The sequence below is a fragment of the Nicotiana tomentosiformis genome, chromosome 3, assembly GCF_000390325.3.
Source record: "Nicotiana tomentosiformis chromosome 3, ASM39032v3, whole genome shotgun sequence".
Lineage (NCBI taxonomy): Eukaryota > Viridiplantae > Streptophyta > Magnoliopsida > Solanales > Solanaceae > Nicotiana > Nicotiana tomentosiformis.
Window position 1 is genome coordinate 141,594,128 of NC_090814.1, and position 19,749 is coordinate 141,613,876.

At 36.2% G+C, this 19,749-nt stretch overlaps 3 protein-coding genes across 4 annotated transcripts; 1 reads left to right on the top strand and 2 right to left on the bottom strand.

Moving 5' to 3' along the window:
• Positions 1-3,735: 3,735 nt before the first annotated feature.
• LOC104105162 (peptidyl-prolyl cis-trans isomerase CYP26-2, chloroplastic) lies at positions 3,736-5,311 on the top strand. Its single transcript, XM_009613416.4, has 2 exons — positions 3,736-4,780; positions 5,040-5,311. The coding sequence occupies exons 1-2, from the start codon at positions 3,900-3,902 to the stop codon at positions 5,140-5,142; spliced, it is 984 nt and encodes a 327-aa protein (XP_009611711.1). The 5' UTR covers positions 3,736-3,899; the 3' UTR covers positions 5,143-5,311.
• Positions 5,312-5,366: 55 nt separating this feature from the next.
• On the bottom strand, positions 5,367-11,079 carry LOC104105161 (uncharacterized). 2 transcript variants are annotated; one of them, XM_009613414.4, is made up of 7 exons: positions 10,783-11,077; positions 10,449-10,668; positions 9,820-9,943; positions 9,329-9,672; positions 7,841-8,831; positions 7,002-7,168; positions 5,367-5,676 (listed from the first exon to the last, which is right to left on the bottom strand). In XM_009613414.4, the coding sequence occupies exons 1-7, from the start codon at positions 10,866-10,868 to the stop codon at positions 5,596-5,598; spliced, it is 2,013 nt and encodes a 670-aa protein (XP_009611709.1). In that variant the 5' UTR covers positions 10,869-11,077; the 3' UTR covers positions 5,367-5,595. The 2 variants fall into 2 exon arrangements, with proteins under 2 accessions (XP_009611709.1, XP_009611710.1); XM_009613415.4 differs by lacking the exon at positions 5,367-5,676 and adding an exon at positions 7,248-7,284 and having other exon boundaries at positions 7,009-7,168; positions 10,783-11,079.
• A 4,892-nt stretch (positions 11,080-15,971) lies between these two features.
• On the bottom strand, positions 15,972-16,475 carry LOC117278982 (uncharacterized). Its single transcript, XM_033658424.1, has one exon. It carries the CDS (start codon positions 16,473-16,475, stop codon positions 15,972-15,974), a length of 504 nt encoding a protein of 167 aa, XP_033514315.1.
• Positions 16,476-19,749: the final 3,274 nt, after the last annotated feature.

Here is a 19,749-nt window from a genome sequence, read left to right on the forward strand (position 1 = left end):
GCCGGCGGGCCGCGAAGAAGAAGCTTTTTCTTTCTGAGGAACGGTTTTTGATGTTTTTGCCATTAGGATCTGAAGATTGAAGATAGAGGAAGATGACAAGATTTGGTGTTCTAAAAGAGGGATTTTACAGTGAAAATCACAAGTTTACAGATGAAGAACTCAGAAGATGTGAAAGGGAACTTAGAAGATTTGGAGATGTAAAAGTAAAAAATGGTAAAAAAAAGAGAGGGCAATGACGGTTCAGTGTCGACAATGACTGACCATCGTCTGACACGCATTTAATGCCTTGGTAAACTAAACCGACGGGACATCTATCATGTACGTCATGGTCGAACTCGATGCAAACGTCAGTGTATATCTAGTCATACCGTTGGAAAATCATGTTGTTTCTCGCCACATTCTTTCCGATAAATAAGGGGACTATCTGTATACGATCAAAATCATTTTCGACCTTCGTATGATTAGTCAAGATTGGAGCATAATGGACCTAAGGTCATCTTCATAATATCGAGATGGGATCTGAATCCAGGTTACCAAGCTTGAAGTTCTGGGACCGATCAAGTACCGAGCTCGAAGTCATTATCGAGCTCGAGTCCAAAATGAACCATGAGGTGAAGCGGTGTCATCGAGCTCAAGAACCAGAGACCGACCAATATCAAGCCCGATTCAATACCGAGCCTCGAGTTAATATCGAGCTCTAAATCTGGAAATCAACCAATACCAAATCCGACCAAGATCGAGCCAAGAGACAAGAACCGTTACGGTCGCACTAAGGAGAGAGAATCTCGACGGGAATTAGGGAAAAACTATTCTATCATGGTTTCCCCACTATGTATTTTTAAATATATCCAAAGTAGGATCCATCCACTATAAGAGGGATGACTATTATTTCTATAAGGCATTGAACATTGAAGGCATTCCTACATTTTTATATTATTCACAGAGAAAACATACTGATATTGAGATAAAGATTATCCCTTTTTTGGGCTTAGTACATTGATTCATCTTACTTGCTCATAAAACATCTTCCACTCAGTTTGGTTTGTATTTCATCCCTTATACACTCAATACTCAATATATTTCTACTTACTTTTCTGATTTGTGCCAAGTTATACCACGTACCCTTAGAACTACGTACAAATTCAACTCTCTCCGTTTTTCGGGTAAATAAAAATATTTGAACTATGATCCATACTTAATATTCATACCTCACATTCGTACTCCAAACAAATTTAAAGAAAGAAGTCTAATTTCGAAAATTTCCTTGTATTGGTATGAATGAACATATATAGCTTACAGTGTTTGGATGGTTGTTAAATGTTGCATTGTATCGTATAGTTACTTTAAATACAATGTTTGTTTTGATTGTTATTTAAATTTTATTCTATCGCATTGTTAAATCTGTCGTTACGTAACGACAAAAAATGCAACTTTATGGAATGACCGATTTGGTATGATCGCGTCGTTCCCTTTTCTTTTTTTCTCATCTTGCCCTTGTATATTATTAAATAATCATATTTTATCCTTTACCTTACCTTTTTATATAATAATTCTACTATGTATTTTACTTTTCTTTGTAATATTGCAAGTTTATTCTTCATATTTTTGGTGCATGACATCATAAAATGACGAAAAATAATACAATCTATCCAAACATTGTATACATCAAAACGATATAATATAATACAATATGTTAAGAAATGATAAATAACAACCATCCAAACAAGTTGTATAGAATGTAGAAAAATCTCATCATATGGCACAAGCAGTTGAGTACAATAGTCTTTGTTTTGTTTTATTGTGTGAAGGAACTAAAAAACGCTCGTGAAGCACACACTCAATCACCCTGCCTATATGAATTTAAAGAACTTAAAAGTACAACCAACTTAAAACTAGTATTTATCTATTTTTGGTAACAAACAGAGACTAAGGCAAATATCGGATTCAAAGCTGGTATTAAAGACTACAAAATAACTAATTATACTCGTAAGTATCAAATCAAGAATCATGATATACTAGCAGCATTCCCGATTAACTCCTCAACCAGGAGTACCCCTTGAAGAAGTAGAGGTCACGGTAGCTACCAAATCTTCTATTGGTACATGAACAATTGTATACTAATATTTGAATGATGCATGTGGTTCAATAAATGGTTCATAAAGTTTATAACAATCTCTAATACCAAATTATAAGGAAATTGTATAAATATACCAATCTACTACGTTAAGACTTGTTTATTTTCTAAGAAAGCAATTTCCTTTATTTTTCTCATTGTTTCACCGATAAAATTCCTTTAAGCACGAATGTGTTTTCATATAGTATGACTTTTCACATGGATCTTAGCATTTTTTCTTTCTTCATTTCTTTCTCTTTAGGAAATATGTTGTAGTACAAATTTAAAAGGTAATTCAGAAATGACTGGTCGAATTTTTTTTTTTTCAATATCTGACGATAGTATATGTTATCATAAAGAAAATTGAAAAGCTTGTAAGGTAAAGTGATCTTCAAAATAACTTCTTCTTTTTTTAAAACAAGTGTTTAGAAAATAGTGAATTTTAATTCATATTTTATAGTTCGAAATTATATTCATATTATTTTACATGTTATTTTTAGTTGTGGTCAAGTATTAACAAATTGCACTCTTCCCATATCACTCTTCACGATATAATGGTGTCCATTTTCTAATTCTTTTTCTCACAAATAAATTATCTTTAAATAAGCAACATATGACTACTTTTTGATTTACGTAGATTCTTATGATAGCATTATCATCCATTAAAAAAACATGAATATGTCTGTAGTGCCAATTACCCATCAAAATCTACATCTTTAATCAGAATATGAAAATAGAAGTTGACCTACTAATCAAAAAATCGTATTTAGATTTTACATAATTGCCTTTCTCTAATTTGTATTCTTATTACCAATTCACTAGTTATTAGTAACATTGAACACTCATCACTGTGCGGATCGGGAATGGCGGTAATATATTTTCCTTCCTATTGTAGCATCTTGTGTTAAATATTGAACCAAAAAAAAAAAAAACTTGTGTTAAATAAACAAAACCCCGCAATTCCTATCATATATTACATTTAATACCTTTTCTTTTTATTTTTCAATTTGTTTTCACCACGAGCACGTTTACAATGCTATTGGCACTCCCTCCGTCTCATATTAACAGTCATTGTGGTTACTAAAAATAGTTGTCTCAAATTATTTATCGTTTTAGAAGTTCAAGACAAAATTGATTATTTTTTTCCTTTTTTACCCTTAGCAATAATTATTCTTGAAGATGGAAATAACACATAAATAGAATAAATATTAAATGAAGAGAGATTATATCTTAAGACATAAATAAGGGTAGAATAGTCCAATCCCTTTCCTAACTAATATTTCTTAAGGGGCGTATAAAAAATAAACACGACACATAATATGAGACAGAGAGAGTATTATTTTGCCAGCAGAAAACACATCATTAAATGGTGTGACCATCCAAATAAATTGTTCGGAAATATTAACCATGCAATACTCGACAAAATTATAGTAACAAATGTCATGCTCCAACCATAAAAAAGGAAAAATGACACTGTATAGTCGCTCTCAAAATAATAGCCAATATATATATATATATATATACATACATTCTGTTATATATACAATATATATTATTCAAAGTTAAGTAAAGGATGGCCCATTCAAGTCTATATAAACCAGTAGCATGATCGTATTAGATATGAGGGGATTGCCTTGTGCTGTTCCTATCCACAAAAATCATTCTGTATGTTAAAGGAAAAAACAGACTTCTTACACCCATATAAAATGAAGAGAAAGTTGAGAAACAATTAGAGAGGCAGATTTTAGAAGCTCTCTCAAGAAGAAAGGAACCAAATCATAAAATTATGCAGTCTTCGGCTCAGTTTCTCCAGCCTCCAGCATCTCCCCTTCCTCCAAAACAAATTCAAGGCACAGCTACTACAACTAAAACTCTTTCAATTCCCAACCAATGCTGCAATTTTTCGCGCAGAGAACTTGCCATAGGCACTAGTTCATCCTTGATTCTACTCTTAGGCTCCCAAGCAATTGAGCCATTGAATTTGTCAAGGGCAAGGGCAGATGAACTAACCGATAGCCCTGATAAAATAGAACCAGAACCAGAACCAGAAGAGCCTTCAAGAAAAGTCGATTATTGTTCAGATCAGAATGTGACAAAGCGAGCATTTCTTGAAGTATCAGTTGATGGTGAACCTATAGGAAGAATTATTATCGGGCTATACGGCAATAAAGCCCCGGTTGGCTCAACAAGATTCAGTAAACTTGTTAGTGGAGCAGCTGGGGTTAGTTACAGAAGAAAAGAGTTTGCGAGGATAATGCCAAATTATGTGCAACATGGTGGATTGAGATCATTTGGTGTGGATGCTGAACTTGCAAAGAACACTGGAAGAACTATGGAAATCGATAGCCTTGTCAATGAATGGGAGAAACAGAGTGAAGGGTGTCAAGGAACCAAGAATGTAGCAAGAAGTGTCAGCATTATTGTGAGGGACCCCTCAAAACCACCTCCGAAGATGAAGCTGGTTGCTCGAAAAGGAAAGCTGGAAATCGACCAAGAAGAACTGGGAAAATATGTAAATGGGACAGAGTTTACCATTGCAGTTAAAGACTCACCTGATTTAGATGCCTCTGCCTTAGTCATTGGGAGAGTCTTGGATGGTATGGATGTTGTGGAGAGAATTGGCCAGGTCAAAACTGTGAAAGAGAATACCAGTTCTCCTTATTTCAGGTATTGCCATCTCCCAATCATCTAGCTGATCTGCTGGCTTTTATTGAAAATTGACACTAAATATGAAAACATATAACAGACAATCTGGTATATTTCAACAACTAATAGGAAGACAAAACAGTTTCCTATCAGAAATGTCACAGCATAGATAAAACATAACAGTTACCTATTAGGATAATAATACATAAAACTAACCCATGCAAAATCATTCAACTAAGGGAACCATACAGATGCATTAATTTTTTGGTATTATCAACAGGGTGGCTAAGTTGATAGGAGATAAAAGGGCTGTAGTTGCAGAGAGAGGCTTCAACAGACCTTACTCAAAGGTGATAATAACAAATTGCGGCTTGATGGATTGATCAAGATGCGGTTGAGAGATTTGTGTCCTCTTGATTCTGCTAAGAGGAAGAACTGCTCAAATTAAAAGTGTAAAGCAATTATGCACCAAACAAATTCACGATGCACTTTTCCCTCTCCTCAGAAAGTTCATATCAATGGCAACAATTATAGTGTCTTCCCCTTGTTTTACTTTCTCCGTCCAAAAAAGCAGATTGCAACTCTCTCTAAGTAATTAACAATAGCATTCACAAAATACATATATTGCTCTCACTTTGGAGAAATTATCTCAAAAGTGTCTTACTAATTAATTATCCACTACACAAGCTCACAGTTGTGACATACAGGTAAAATACAGGTAATAAGATGCAAAAACTTTTCTCCACTGGGAAGGTAATCTTATGGCCCAGTCTGTCTGGTGAATTTCCTCGGGGACCATGGGGGCTATATTCTAGCACGTGGTTAGCTTTGCTGATTTAACTTGGTCGAACAAGCTTCTTTCGCTTGGATGGAGGAGATGTAAAAAGCTTTTGCACTGAAGCAACAGGATCATCCCCCTGCACAGGAGCAACACAAGATAAATCATTTGCTTTCTGACGATAGAACTTTTCTGAAATAAAAGTACATATAAAGTAAGATCAATCCTTTTTCTGGCAGCAAAACTATACAAATAATGTAAACAAGGATAGAAGGTGAATAGATAATCTCTTTTCCTGATAGTAAGACTATACAAGTAAATGTAAACAAGTACAATGGCAGATAGATTAAGCACAGAATAAGTAGCACTCATCCCATTACTAAGACCATCTGGTATCAAGAGATCAAAGGAAGCTTGTGCTTTTCTATCTTATAGCAAGTTTGGCCAAGCTTCTTGGAGGCTAAAAGCACTTTTTTTAGAAGTACTAAACCGATCATTTCCTCTAACAATATATGTTAAGGGTCAACCACCAGATAGAACTCCACCAACACCATGGTAAACTAACCCATTAAATTCAAATAAACAGCTGCAACCAAGCAAAATTTCGACAAATTAAATGAGCTACAAAATCAGAAGGTCAAGTGATAAATCGTCTTCAATTATCAGCAAACAAAAGGATGATACTGACAGTAGAGTCTGGTAAGTAACATCCTTAAGCCTGTTAAACTGATTCTCAATTTTGACTTGGATGTATGAGGATGCCTCAGCAGTGTTATAAGGGCATGCAACATCACCGTTCATCTTCGACTAATGATCTCATTTACTCCTCTCTTTTTTTGTGATTTACTAAGAAAAATTAAATGGATATTGAAGTTGCATGTTCATATAAGTTGACTAAAAGCATAAGTAGACAGGGTAAAAGGAATGTGGAGTTCAAAATTGAAACCTGGACCCCAGAAAGATAAATCTTCGTTCCAACAGAAGATAGTACTATATATTTTCTCTCTGAATTATGCTTGGTCTAAATATGCATTCAATTCTCTGAGGTAAATAATGCAGCATCCAAATGGATTTTATTTCTTTTTTGTCCAAAATGGAATTATTAACATCATTAGTTTAATGTGAACAATCTTGCCTTAAGTTCTCAAGTTATCATATCTGAACAGTAAGCCCATACTGTATTTCTCCAAGTCAAGGCCATGAAGAAATAGATTGTTGTTAAACGAATGAAAGGAGCATCATTTCACCAATAGATCTGCTAAACACCAAACAAAATATGAGTTTATATGTTAATTAGGTTGCTCTAATTAGCTACTGATGTTATCTGTTTCGTAATAAGCTAGCCTAATTACTACTACAGCTAACAGCATCAATCAAGAAAATTACTACTACAGCTAACAATGTCTTTATCCTTGTTAGTCAAACTAACTTGCTATCTTATTTATCAGTTTACTTCTTCCTTACCTTAATCAAGGAAGATGGAGGATAGCTGGACAAAGAAGAAGAAGATTCTTCATGACGCTCTAAAGCGGATAATGTTTGTTCCCACCCTGGTGGAGAGCCACCATTAGATGCAATCCAGGGGCAAAAATACCTGTGCAGTCTGAATGGATCAAACTCCATAGCTTTTCCTGAAAGGATGACATAATCTGTCAGTTACACTTGTACGCTCAACATAATTTGAGCAAAGAATGCACATAAAAAATGTACCTTCCTTTTTCTTTTCTATTGTTCATCATAAGAATTTCTGCATGAAAATGATACTTTTGTGAAATTATAAATTGGTTGAAAAGAATCTGTTTTCCAAGCGTATATGTCTGATATATCAGCAAAGCAGACAGAAATACCAAAGAGGCAATGCGGTGCAATTCAAAATGAGTATCACAGAATAGGGAAGGGGCCTTCCTAGACTTGAAGCTAGAGAAGAATGAAAAACTTGGGTCAATGAGGTGAGGTCTTTGGATAGACAGCAGAATGAATATAGGTGTTGTACTACTGATTCATGGACATAATAGCGAATGCCAAAAGGAGGAAGAAGCCTAGCAATTCATATGGTCATTCTGAAAGATAACCAAAATAAGAAGAGACTGAACAGTCCTTGGACAGTAATGCAGGTCAAAACTGCAATTCAACGCAAGTATACCAAACTTGGACCATTTCATGAGACTGGATCCATATTGCTAACAAACTTGGTTCACCCTCCTCTAGCCAATATAAATCAACTCCATGGAAAATTTGGCAACCATGCTAATGCAAATCGGCAAGCTTGATCAAAGAAAACATTACTAAACAAACTGAATTACCTCGACTAGGTGAAATGCCACGGATAAGAGGACGCACGCCAGCCATTATAACATCATGCCCATTGCCTTGTTCCCCTCCTTGTGTAACATTGTTGCCTTCAACCATCACTCTGCTCTCGCCACTTTCCCCTACACAAGTAATGACACTATCCTTGCTACTTGACCCAAAATCATTTCCAACCTTGTTCTTACAATGATCTGTGACTGCTGGATCAACCTTGTCCAAACTTTCTGCATTATCAGCCATTTCAGTGGTGTTGCCAGAAACTTGTGCTGCAGCGTTGTCGTTATCCAGTTGAGCTTCTGCTATCACTTCTGATGTGGACGTTGTATTTTCTCCTGCAGGAAACTCTGGGTTTTTGCATTTCCCAGATGCGTTCTTGGTTACTAAATCATCCTTAAGCTCAGATTCAGCAATAAACCATGCTCTCAAATTCCGCCCAATGATTGGCAGAGATATTTTTGCCATGTAATTATGCTTTGCTGGAGGAGGACCACCTGCAATCGTTAAGCTTAAACTTGGCTGTCTTCTATCTAACATAGTGTTACCAGAAGTTGCAATGTGTCCTATGTTCTCTCTACTCTCATCACGATCACTGTTGCCGGAAAGAAGGTTTTTACCGCCATCGGTGAGACTGACATGGTCATCGTTGACCTGTGTGTATCCACTTACTCGTAGAAATTCCAAAGGCCGAGGAACCATGGAAAAATCCCATAGACCAATACAAGCCCCACAAAGCCTACAGTCGAGAACAACAGCATTTGGATTGATTATTGTGTCTTCAGAAGCTGGACTTTCATCATCTGTCCTGCTCTCAGAAGTCTTATCAGTACATGAACTGTAGACAGTAATAGTCTGATTCTTCCCACTGAAAAGAGACTTATCCAAGAGATTGGCATCCTTACTAGATTGATGCAGCTGATCCTTGGAGTCAACTAAATATGGCAGTCTTCGGAGTTCCCAGCCGCATAAACTAATGAGCTTTGGTGCCTAAACATGATTCAATATATCAATACCAAAAACCACAAATTGACAAACACAATTACTTCATCTAACAAAAGAAATTAAGTTAAAAATTAGCCCATACAATTTTTTAGAGTAAGTCTAACCTAAGAAAATTAAACTTATAGCTCGAAATAAAACCCTGCTCACCTCCCCCACCCTGTCCCTCCCTCCCAAAAAAGAAGAACGATAAAATTTCATGAAAATTCTAAGATTGCTCCCTCCCAACCCCTCCTCAAACAGTGAAGACATATAGATATGTAGGCCAAAAATAAACAGCATAGTGATCAACTGGACAATGGATGAGACAAGTTTTGTTTGATAGCAGATGTGCAGTTAGGCACTAGCTCTTGCCATCGTACTAATTAAATCAGAGAAATCAAGTTGAGTAAGGGTTAGCAGCAGTTTTGTACTCGTCAACATTCTCCTGCAATGAGAAACTAAGAGCAATATTTGCTGGCTCATGTTCACATTTTCTTTCATACCTGATAATATGTGAGAGAAGAAACTGAAGTGCGTTCATTTCTGGTGTCTTCATTTTGGGGAGTTCGTGTGGACTCAGGCTCATAACGTTCCACAGTTAAAGATTCTCGTAGAAATTGTTCCAACTGAGGCCTTCTCAAGCTAGCGACAGCCTTAGGTGAAATCACAGGAAGAGCAGCAAGCTGTGATAGAACAGAATGCCGTATTTTATACTGATCAACTAGCATAGCAGTAGCTGTAGGTGGAAAATCTGCTAGTTTTTCATCACAGACATTGTCAATCCAAGGGCAAAGTAGCTTGTGTCCACTATCCAGCTTCAAGCTGAATACCAAGGCCGCTTTGTCAACTGACGCCCGCAAATGGGAGAACCATGAAACGAGAAACACAAATTCAGTATGAAATGAGAACAAGGTAACAATGACTAATTGCTTCTATTTTAAGAATAATAGTAATATATCAGATGCCACAAAGATGGAAAAGATGAGCAACATACTTTGCTGTTGCGACCAAGATGGCGGAGTAGAGAAAAGCATACGTGATCCACATGCTTCACATGCAATGGTATCCATATCTACAATAATCCAACCTCTTCTAGCACAGTTAACAGCACTAATTGCCTGCCAAGGAACAAATGCATTGCGTTCTAAGATTTAGAATGTGGCAGAGTGGAAACAGTTTATGTGCAAACAGATAATACAGAAGGAAAAGTTCCTTTTTTCGAAGAAAAGATGTAGAGCTAACCTTTGCAAGAACATAAAGAAGAAGAAAAGTGGATTATAGGAATGTAGAAAAGATAGATACTTTCTAAAGGAAGAACATAGAACTTAGAAACACAGACTATTTCCGAAAGAATCTTCTAGGATAAGGGTAAAAGCCTGTATAAGTTCAACCAGTCAGCTAGAGCAATTAGCTTTGGAATCGTCATAAAAAAGTATACTTCTCTATTACTAGAACAACTGAGCAAAAGCATATGGTTTAGAAGCATAGAAAGAAAGCTTGGTGTCTGTTCCCTTGAGACATTATATGTTACTTAGGCATAATGGGTTGCCTAAGTACTATTTACTGTAAGGATTAAATATTTAGAGGGGCACTAAAAAGAAGAGGAGGCACTAAAAATCAAACCTTTGGTTTAGCAAACCAGGTCATAGCCTTAAAAGTGGCTATCCTTGTAAATAAATCATCTCGGTCCCATGGTCTACAAGGCGGAGCTTCCCCTGAACTGTTAGTAGCAAATAAATTGTGCTTGTTAACTGCTTTGCCTCTTAATTTTGGATCCACTGATGCAAACGCAGATGACATATCCGGCCGCTTCTTGCCTCTTGACAATTGAACTCCACATGCGCTAGTACAGCCAAACCAAAAATGCCACAATTAAACATCATAGCCATTAGATGTACACAAATTCAGTCACCGAACAAAAAATTAAGAAATTAAAAAGATAGGGAAATAAGAGAACCTGGTGGAATTGGGCTTGGATTTGGGAGGAACCCGAAAGAGCTTGTCCATGGCCTCTTGAAACCGCTTCTCTGATTCTTCAGCCATTTCTTCTCTTTTTTCCACTGTCCAAATATGTACTGTGTGTGTGAAGCGCGAGTTTAAACAGTATTCACCGGCATCGAGGATTAATCGGTGAGGTTTCAGAAGACTTCTTTTGCCGGAGGCTTTAAGCTGGAAGGAACTGGGTATTGTCCATTTGATTTGAGAGAAAATAACAAAACGATTCCTTATGTTAAAGGTATGTTCAAAGAAGTCCATTAAAGGTCATCTTAAGCATGTCTGGTCCTTTAAGTTTATAAAATTTGAGCAGTGTCAGTCAAATATCTAACTAATGGAGAGAGCAACAACATTTATCTCTATCTATCTATCTATATATATATACTAGTTTCTGGACACGTGCGTTGCACGTGTATCCTAATAATTTTTTTTAAATAGTATAAATAGACAATATTAAAACATGTGTGATAAGTTGCACAAAATTTAAAAGAGAAAAATACAAGCTCAAACTTGATTATTGAATGCAAAATTAATAAGATAATGTATAAACTACGAAGTTGAACAACTAAATGCAGCTAGGTAGGTACGATGCATACATAACAAACCGGCATAAATGTTATTGTATGTAGCACTTTGACTTATCTAGCAATACATCACACGTAGGTAGTCTAAACGAATAAAGTGCCTTATGGAGATACAAATACAAAGTTTTTGGAGACTTATTTTTGCTTTGAATATTTAAGACGGTAATATACAATACCAAAGGGATACAAAATACCTAATCTAATCTTTTAAGTATATTATAGAAAAATAATTATTTTAGTGGGGTTCAATTCCAAATGGAAATCAATGTTTAGAGAACTCAGTAGAATAATAGCAGCATCAAATACCAAAAGATTGTGTCCAATTAAACTGCACCTTCAACGGTTCTTTGAAAGCCGTAACATTGTTAGATTTGATACATCTCTCGAATTGAGAGCACAAAAGAATAGAAGTCGAGTGTTTCCATTAGAGAGAGAAAAGAAACTTTTGGATATTTTTATTATCTATTGTAAGAAAATGAATAATTGTCTGTACAAAACAATAAGGCCTAGTTAAATATAAGATTGGGCCGAGTCCTATTACTGGCCCAAAGTTAAAATAAAAAAAAGGAATCAGCCACTATCAAATGGGCCTAGTCTAACAACCCCCTTCAAGTTTGAGGGGTGACACAACTCCCAGCTTGCGAATATGACGATGATGAGCAGGCCCAGGTAACACTTTGGTAAGAACATCAGCCATTTGAGAAGCACTGGAAGTGTGAAGAAGACTGATCAGGTCATCCCCAAGCTTACCACGAATAAAATGACAGTCCAACTCAATGTGTTTAGTGTGTTCATGGAAAACTGGGTTTATTGCAATGTGGAGGGCTGCATGATTATCACAAAACAAAGGAACATGAAGAAGGAGAAACTCCAAAATTAGATAACAATCTAGTGAGCCAAGACAACTCTTCCACAACCTTACTCATGGACCGATACTCAGCTTCAGCAGAGGAGGGGGAGACAACAGGTTGCTTCTTTGATTTACAGCCCACCAAGTTGCCCCCAAGAAAGATACAAAAACCAGTGACTGACCTGCGGCTGTCTAGGCAAGAATCCCAATCACTGTCACATTAAATCTGCAAGGACAAGTCAAGAGAGTTATTGAGAAAGATTCCAAAGTCAGATGTGCCCTTGAGGTATCTCAGCAAGTGCAGGGTAGCCTGCTTGTTTGGAACACAAGGAGACTGCATAAACTGACTCAGATGCTGGACAACAAAACTAGGGTAAGGCCTAGTGTATGTCAGAAAGTTCAGCTTGCCCACTAGACTCTTGTACTCTTCAGGTTTGGGCAAGGGAGTTCCAACCTTATCTTTCAACTTCACATTCAACTCAAGAGGGCAAGTGACATGGGAGAAATCGGAGGAATGAAAGTCAGCCAACAAATCATGAATGAACTTTTTCCGATGAAGAACAACCCGAGAATCAGTGTATAAAACCTCAATACCAAAGAAGTAGTTAAGAGAGCCCAAGTCCTTAATCTTGAACTAGTCATTGAGAAAGACTTCAAATCAGCCAATTCACCTAGATCATACCCAGTCAAGATGATGCCATCTACATACACAGTCAAGATGACCAAAGGATCTCCAGAACTCTTGGTTAAAACAGAGTAATCATTTAAGGAATGAGAAAAACCCTTAGAGCATAAGACTTGAGACAATTTAGCATACCATTGTCTGGAAGCCTGTCTTAAACCATAAAGAGATTTCTGGAGTTTGCAGGCCAAATGAGCAAAAGAAGAGGAAGGATGAGTAACAGTGAGACCACGTGGCAGCTTCATGAAAACCTCTTCATCAAGGTCCCCATGTAAGAAAGAATTATTTACATCTAGTTGAAAGAGGGGCCAGTGTTGCTTAACAACTACAACACTTAGAGTTTTGACAGTAGACATCTTGACCACAGGAGAAATATTTTTATTAAAGTCAGTACCCTCAATTTGAGTGTCCCCCTAACTACTGACCTAGCTTTATATCTTTCAATACTCCCATCAGCATTATATTTAACCTTGTATACCCGTTTACATCCAATAGGTTTCTTGCCAGGAGGAAATTCAACAATGTCCTAAGTTCTGTTACCATCCAAGGCCTCAAATTCACATCTCATGGCTGCCTGCCATTCAGGAACAGCAGCAGCCTAAGAGTAAGAGTAAGGCTCAGGAATATGAGGCTGACTAAGAGAAGGAGCATTGGAGACAGACCTGGAGGGATGAGGAGAAGTAGTAGATATGCAGACATAACTCTTGAGATAACTGGGTGGATTGTGTGGCCTGGAAGATCTTCTCAAAACAGGAGGAGGTACATGAGGGATAGAAGCATGAGAAGGAGAAGAGATAGAGGTGGGAACAGATAAGGATGGAGGAGCAGTAGAAGGATAAGGTGAAGGGTAGGAAGGAGAGGAATATGGAGGAAAAGAAACCTCATCAAAACAAGCAGAAAAAGGAAAGGGGAAGACCTGAGGTACAACATGAGAGGACTGAAAGAAAAGAAAAATGTGTTCATAGAAAATGACATCTCTTGATACAAAACATGTGTTATTATTAAGATTAAGGAGCTTGTAACCCTTTTTGGCAAAAGGGTAGCCAATAAAAACACAAGGAATGGACCTGAGATGAAATTTGTCTTTGTGAGGGGTGGTAACAGTTGAGTAACAAAGGCACCCAAAAGCTCTAAAGTGGTGGTAAGTAGGAGTGGAAGAATGAAGCAATTCATAGGGACTTTTGTGATTAAGAAGAGGAGAAGGAAATCTATTAATCAAATAGGTGGCAGTTAAGAGGCAGTCACCCAACTATTTAAGTGGTAAGTTAGATTGAAACAAAAGTGCCCTAGCAGTCTCTAGTAAATGTTTGTGTTTCCTTTCCACAATACCATTCTGTTGAGGAGTGTGAGAACAAGAGGTTTGGTGTACAATCCTTTTTTTTTTAAAAGAAAAGGCAACCAGAAGAACTAGATCCCAGCTCCAAAGCATTATCACTCCTAACAATTTGAACTTTAGAGTGGAATTGGGTTTCAACCATAGCAATGAAAGCTTTGAGCAATTCAAAGGCATTGCTCTTGGCCCCCATTAAATATGTCAAAGTAGCTCTAGAGTAGTCATCTACAATGGTTAAAAATACCTAGAACCATCATAGGAAGGAGTAGAATAGGGTCCCCAAGTATCTATGTGTATTAGTTGAAAGGGCTGGGTGGAGTGAATAGAACTATCAGGGAAGGATAACCTTGTCTGCCTAGCTAAAGGACAAACTGGACAATTGAATGACTGTTTGGAAGACAGTTTGCAATTAAGACCAGAAATGTACTTCATTTTAGAGAAAAGAATGTGGCAAAGTCGGTAATGCCAAACAATATCATCTTTATTCACATTATGCAAAACAGTATTGGTATTTACAATGGCAGTATCATCAGGTACAAAAATAGGAGCATAAACTAAATTAAGCAAACAAGAATTAAGGGAATTAGAAAGAGGTAAAGTAGATGATGTTAGAGGCTTGGAATTTTGAAACAGTTTGTAGAGTCCATTGTCTAATCTACTAAGAACCACTGGCTTCCTCACTGAAGGGCCTTGTAGGGTACAAGCAGCCTTGGTAAATTGTACAATATCATCATCATGGGAAAGTAATTTGTACACAGAGATGAGATTATATTGAAAACTAGGAATATAGAGCACATTATGAAGAACCAAGTCAGGGAACAAGGTTAAGGATCCAATATTAGTGACCTTAACTCCATACCCATTAGGGAGAGAAACAAGGTAGGGTACAAGAAGTGTTTGAACATTAAAAAGCAAATATTTAAGGGAGGTCATATGGTCAGATACCCAGAGTCTATCACCCAAATTATATTATCTATCTTAGTCAGCATACATGCACAATAAGACACACCCTTGGGAGGTAACAACTCACCAGCAAAGTTGGCAGAAGTAAGATAGTTGGTTGAGGAAGTAGATGATGCCGATAGAGACAGTTGAGATTGCTGAAGGAGTAACATTAGCTGGGAATATTGGTCCTTGGTAAGACCATGAACTGGATAGGACTGTTCAGAAGCAGAAGCACCTTCAGAACCACTTGACATAGTAGAAGCACCAGGAGTATCCACTTCAGCATGGGCAGCAGACCTTCTGGGAGGAGGAGATCTATTTGATTTGAAATTTGGAGGAAAGCCATGGAGCTTGTAGCACTTATCAATGTTATGCCCAGATTTCTTACAATACTTACAGATAATAGCAGACATGTGAGGCTCAAAAGATCCCTTAAAAGTGGCACCAGACCTTTGAGGTTCAAAATTTATTTTGGGAGAGGGGGGAGGCCTGGATACACCAGCACTGAAAGAAGCAGAGTTGGAAGCAAATTGAGTTCCAACAGAGACTTGTCTCTGCTTCTCATCAGATAGAAAAATCCCATATACATTACCAATGGAAGATAAGGGCTTCATCATGATATGTTGCTTCTTGTTTAGACATAAGTGTCATTCAATCCCATAAGGAACTGGTAGACCTTTTGTTCTTCATCTTCAGCAGCCTTACCCCCACAAGTATACATTCGAACTCTCCCAGTAGACAAAGATGCAATATCATCCTATAGTTGCTTAATTTTGTTGAAATATGATGCTATGTCCATGGACCCTTGGGAAATATGATCTAGTTCATTCTTTAGCTCAAAGATCCTAGCACCATCAGCTTTCCCATACCTCTTTTCTAACTCAATCCAAATATCCTTAGCAAACTCAGAGTATTCAACACTCCTAGATATTTCTTTGGACATAGAATTAGTCAGCCAAGAGACCACAAGGTCATTGCAGCGTTGCCACTGTCTGGCTAAAGGAGAGCCTTCAGGAGGTCTCTGAGAAGTACCATTAATGAAATCTAGCTTGTTACGAATAGACAAAGCAACTAGGACATTACGTTTCCAACTCCCATAGCAACTTCCATCAAAAGGACTGGAAACTAAGGAAGTTCCTAGCACGTCTGATGGATGAACATATAGAGGGTGACAAGGAATGGTGTAGTCATCTTCATGGAAAATTAGGCGTGAGGGAGTGGAAGAAGTCGCATCAGCACTGGTGTCATTATCGTTTGTCATTTTTAAGCAAATTGTCTATTAGCCAACACAGTACATACGCATCTACGACTCAAATAGGCATGCGATTCACAACAATGATGAATGAAATGATATGAGGTTACCCAGCTCTTTTCGCGACCGAAAAAGAGGAAACGACCTTCAAACACAAACGAGAAAGAAGAATCTTCGGCTTGACAATAGATGACTTTGAAACCCTACCTCGGGATGAAAATCACGAAATCCTCAAATCTCATCACCAATCGAACAATTTGAGATCACAAATGTTGAATATATGAGAATCTGACTAAGAAATCAAACAAAAATCAGTAAAAAACCCTAGAGGAGTCGAACATCATCTGAAATGAAATACTGCTCTGAAATTGACGAAAACAAGATCGACCGGAAGCGAAGAACGTGCCATAGAAGGATCTATGCTCTGATACTATGTTAGATTTGATACATCTCTCAGATTGAGAGCACAAAAGAATGGAAGTCGAGTGTTTTCATTAGAGAGAGAAAAGAAACTTCTGGATATTTTTATTATCTGTTGTAAGAAAATGAATAATTATTTGTACAAAACAATAAGGCCTAGTTAAATACAAGTTTGGGCAGGGTCCTATTACTGGCCCAAAGTAAAAATTAAAAAAAAGGAATCAACCACTATCAAATGGGCCTAGTCCCACAAACATAAAGAGGAATTAACAAGGAGAAGGAAAGAATTCTAATAAGAGGAAGAGGAAAACCTATTTAAGTGGCAAAAACCAATAGGTTAGTGTTGAAACTTCATCTTTCGAAGATTAAATCAATAATGTGTAACAAAATAGAGGACAAAAAAAATCTCAGCATCTAAAAAGGAGAAAAAAGTGGACATAACAAAGATAATTCAGTAAATGAAATACTTATTGAAAAATAGAATTGGAACGCACAGATATTTGAGTAATTAGACAACCAATATAATTAAGAAAATAGTTTGATGACTTTTAAGAGAAATTGATTTACAATAAGAGAATGACCAAACACAATTAAGAGAAAATTTAATTATATATATATCTGACAATTTCATCACATCATACCATGAAAGGTCAAATGCTAATAGAGTTTCTCATTAACTGATTATGTTGGGTTCTTCAAAACCTGTTGAAGAATTCTTTTTAACTCATCAGGATAAAGAAAGATTTTCCCTTTTATTCAAAAAACACAAATTGGCAGGAAAATATAAAAGAACACACTCAGACAAGGCTTCTAACAAAAGTTTCGACGATCTCTATAATTAAGTTTTAACAATAAGGAACAATGATTTAGATTCCACCAGTTAGGACCCATGATGAAGTAACAATTAATTAATCTTTCCTCTTTACAATTTGGTCACAAAAATCCTAGTCCACTTTTTAGTCTGTTGGTATCACAAAATATTTTTCAAAATTTAATAATTCGTACATTAAATTTTAAAAACATAATCCATTTATCCTGTATAAAAAGAAATTGTTAGAAAGACAAAGATGGAAAGAAAAAGCTCTGACATTAGCAAAACACTTGCAAGAAGTAACAGAAGAGACATAGATGTACCTGATTTGATATTTATAATTAGCTTTGTATGTAACAGATGATAACCAGATATAAGAAAATCAAAAGAAGAATGTTTCTTTATGAAAAAAAAAAGTTTCTTTCAATTACAGTGGTTTGAATAAAGAAGACGAAAGTAGTTGCAAGAATTGAAAAGACTGTGGTAGTACAACTTTACTAAGGAAGAGTTGAAAGGGTGAATCAGTACATCTTTATCATTTACTTTGTTCATTGTATTTGTCTTTTGCAATTGTCTTTTCATTTACCTAATTATTTATGGTAGATTAGTACATATATTATCATTTATTGAAGGGTAAATTTACTTTTTGGTATAAAAATATTATAGGAGTAGGATATAAAGGAAGGATAAAATGGCCATCTAAATTTTTATGGATATTTTGGTAACACGCAGATCCAATGCCAAGCACCAGCGCCCAGCCGCTGGCAGATCCAAATAGTGTCGTGCACGCACAGACCCTGATGCTCAAGACAAAGTTGCTGCCATCATACTTGCTTCCACCATGTAGAAAACTAAGTCCTTTTCATTGTAATTATAGAGTAGTTTTACAACATTTTTCTTCAGTGTGATTTTACAGCTTTCTTAGGTCAACTCATGTAACTTTGGTTTATTTTTTTTAAGCATTATTAAGGGGGACCAAAGCATTCAAGCATTCAAATAATTCTCTGTACTGGTGTCTCTCCCCCCGATAATGCATTGCATCTTGTAATAGCTTTCATTATCATCAATATAATCATCGACTTTCATCATCAATTGCTCATTTTTCCGCTGCTCAATTGCTCCGTCTAGCGTATAGAGAGGACCTCAGTTGATGCATAACAACCGCACTGACATCGGTTGCTTAGCCTTACGTCGCCCTTTCAAGAAATTTCAGGAAGGCGCCGCGTAATAGTTGGTGTATATATATATATATATATATATATATATATATATATATAGAGAGAGAGAGAGAGAGAGAGAGAGAGAGAGAGAGCCAGTGTATTAACACACACGTGGCGCAAAACAAAATTGTAGTGATGTGAATTAACTCCAAACTTATGTTGTTTACGAGTGTTTTCTTTCTCGTAGAAAGAGCAATAGTACCTCTTAATGGGAAAGGATCCCCTCTAGTAGAATTAAGGGCATGTTTGGTATGAAGAAAAAAAAATTCATGGAAAATAATTTCATGAAAAATGAGTAGTTTTATCATTTATTTCCCTTGTTTGGTTGTTGAGGGGAAAGCTTTTTCTGGTTAGAGAGTAGAAAATTTTATGCCACTTTCCTCACCCCCTCCCCCTAAATAGCCAACGTTTTTAGGACTCTATTTTCTTAAAGAATTTAATTATTTTTCTAAAAATTCACACAAAACCAGAGGAACTAATGTGATGCATTACTTTTTTACGCAAAAATAATGTTGAAATTTGTGCTCCATAACTAAAAAGAAAATACTCTTTCTACAACATGAAAATAAAATACTCATTTTATTGAAATAAAAGAAAATACTTTTTCTACATCATGAAAAGAAAATACTCATTTTGTTGAAATGAAAAAAATATTTTTTATATCATGAAAAGAAAATATTTTTTTTGTTGAAATTAAAGAAAATATTTTTTCTACATAAAAAGAAAATATTTTTTTTGTTAAAATTAAAAAAATACTTTTTATATCATGAAAAAAATACTCATTTGTTGAAATAAAAAAAAATCTATCTATAACATGAAAAGAAAGTACTAT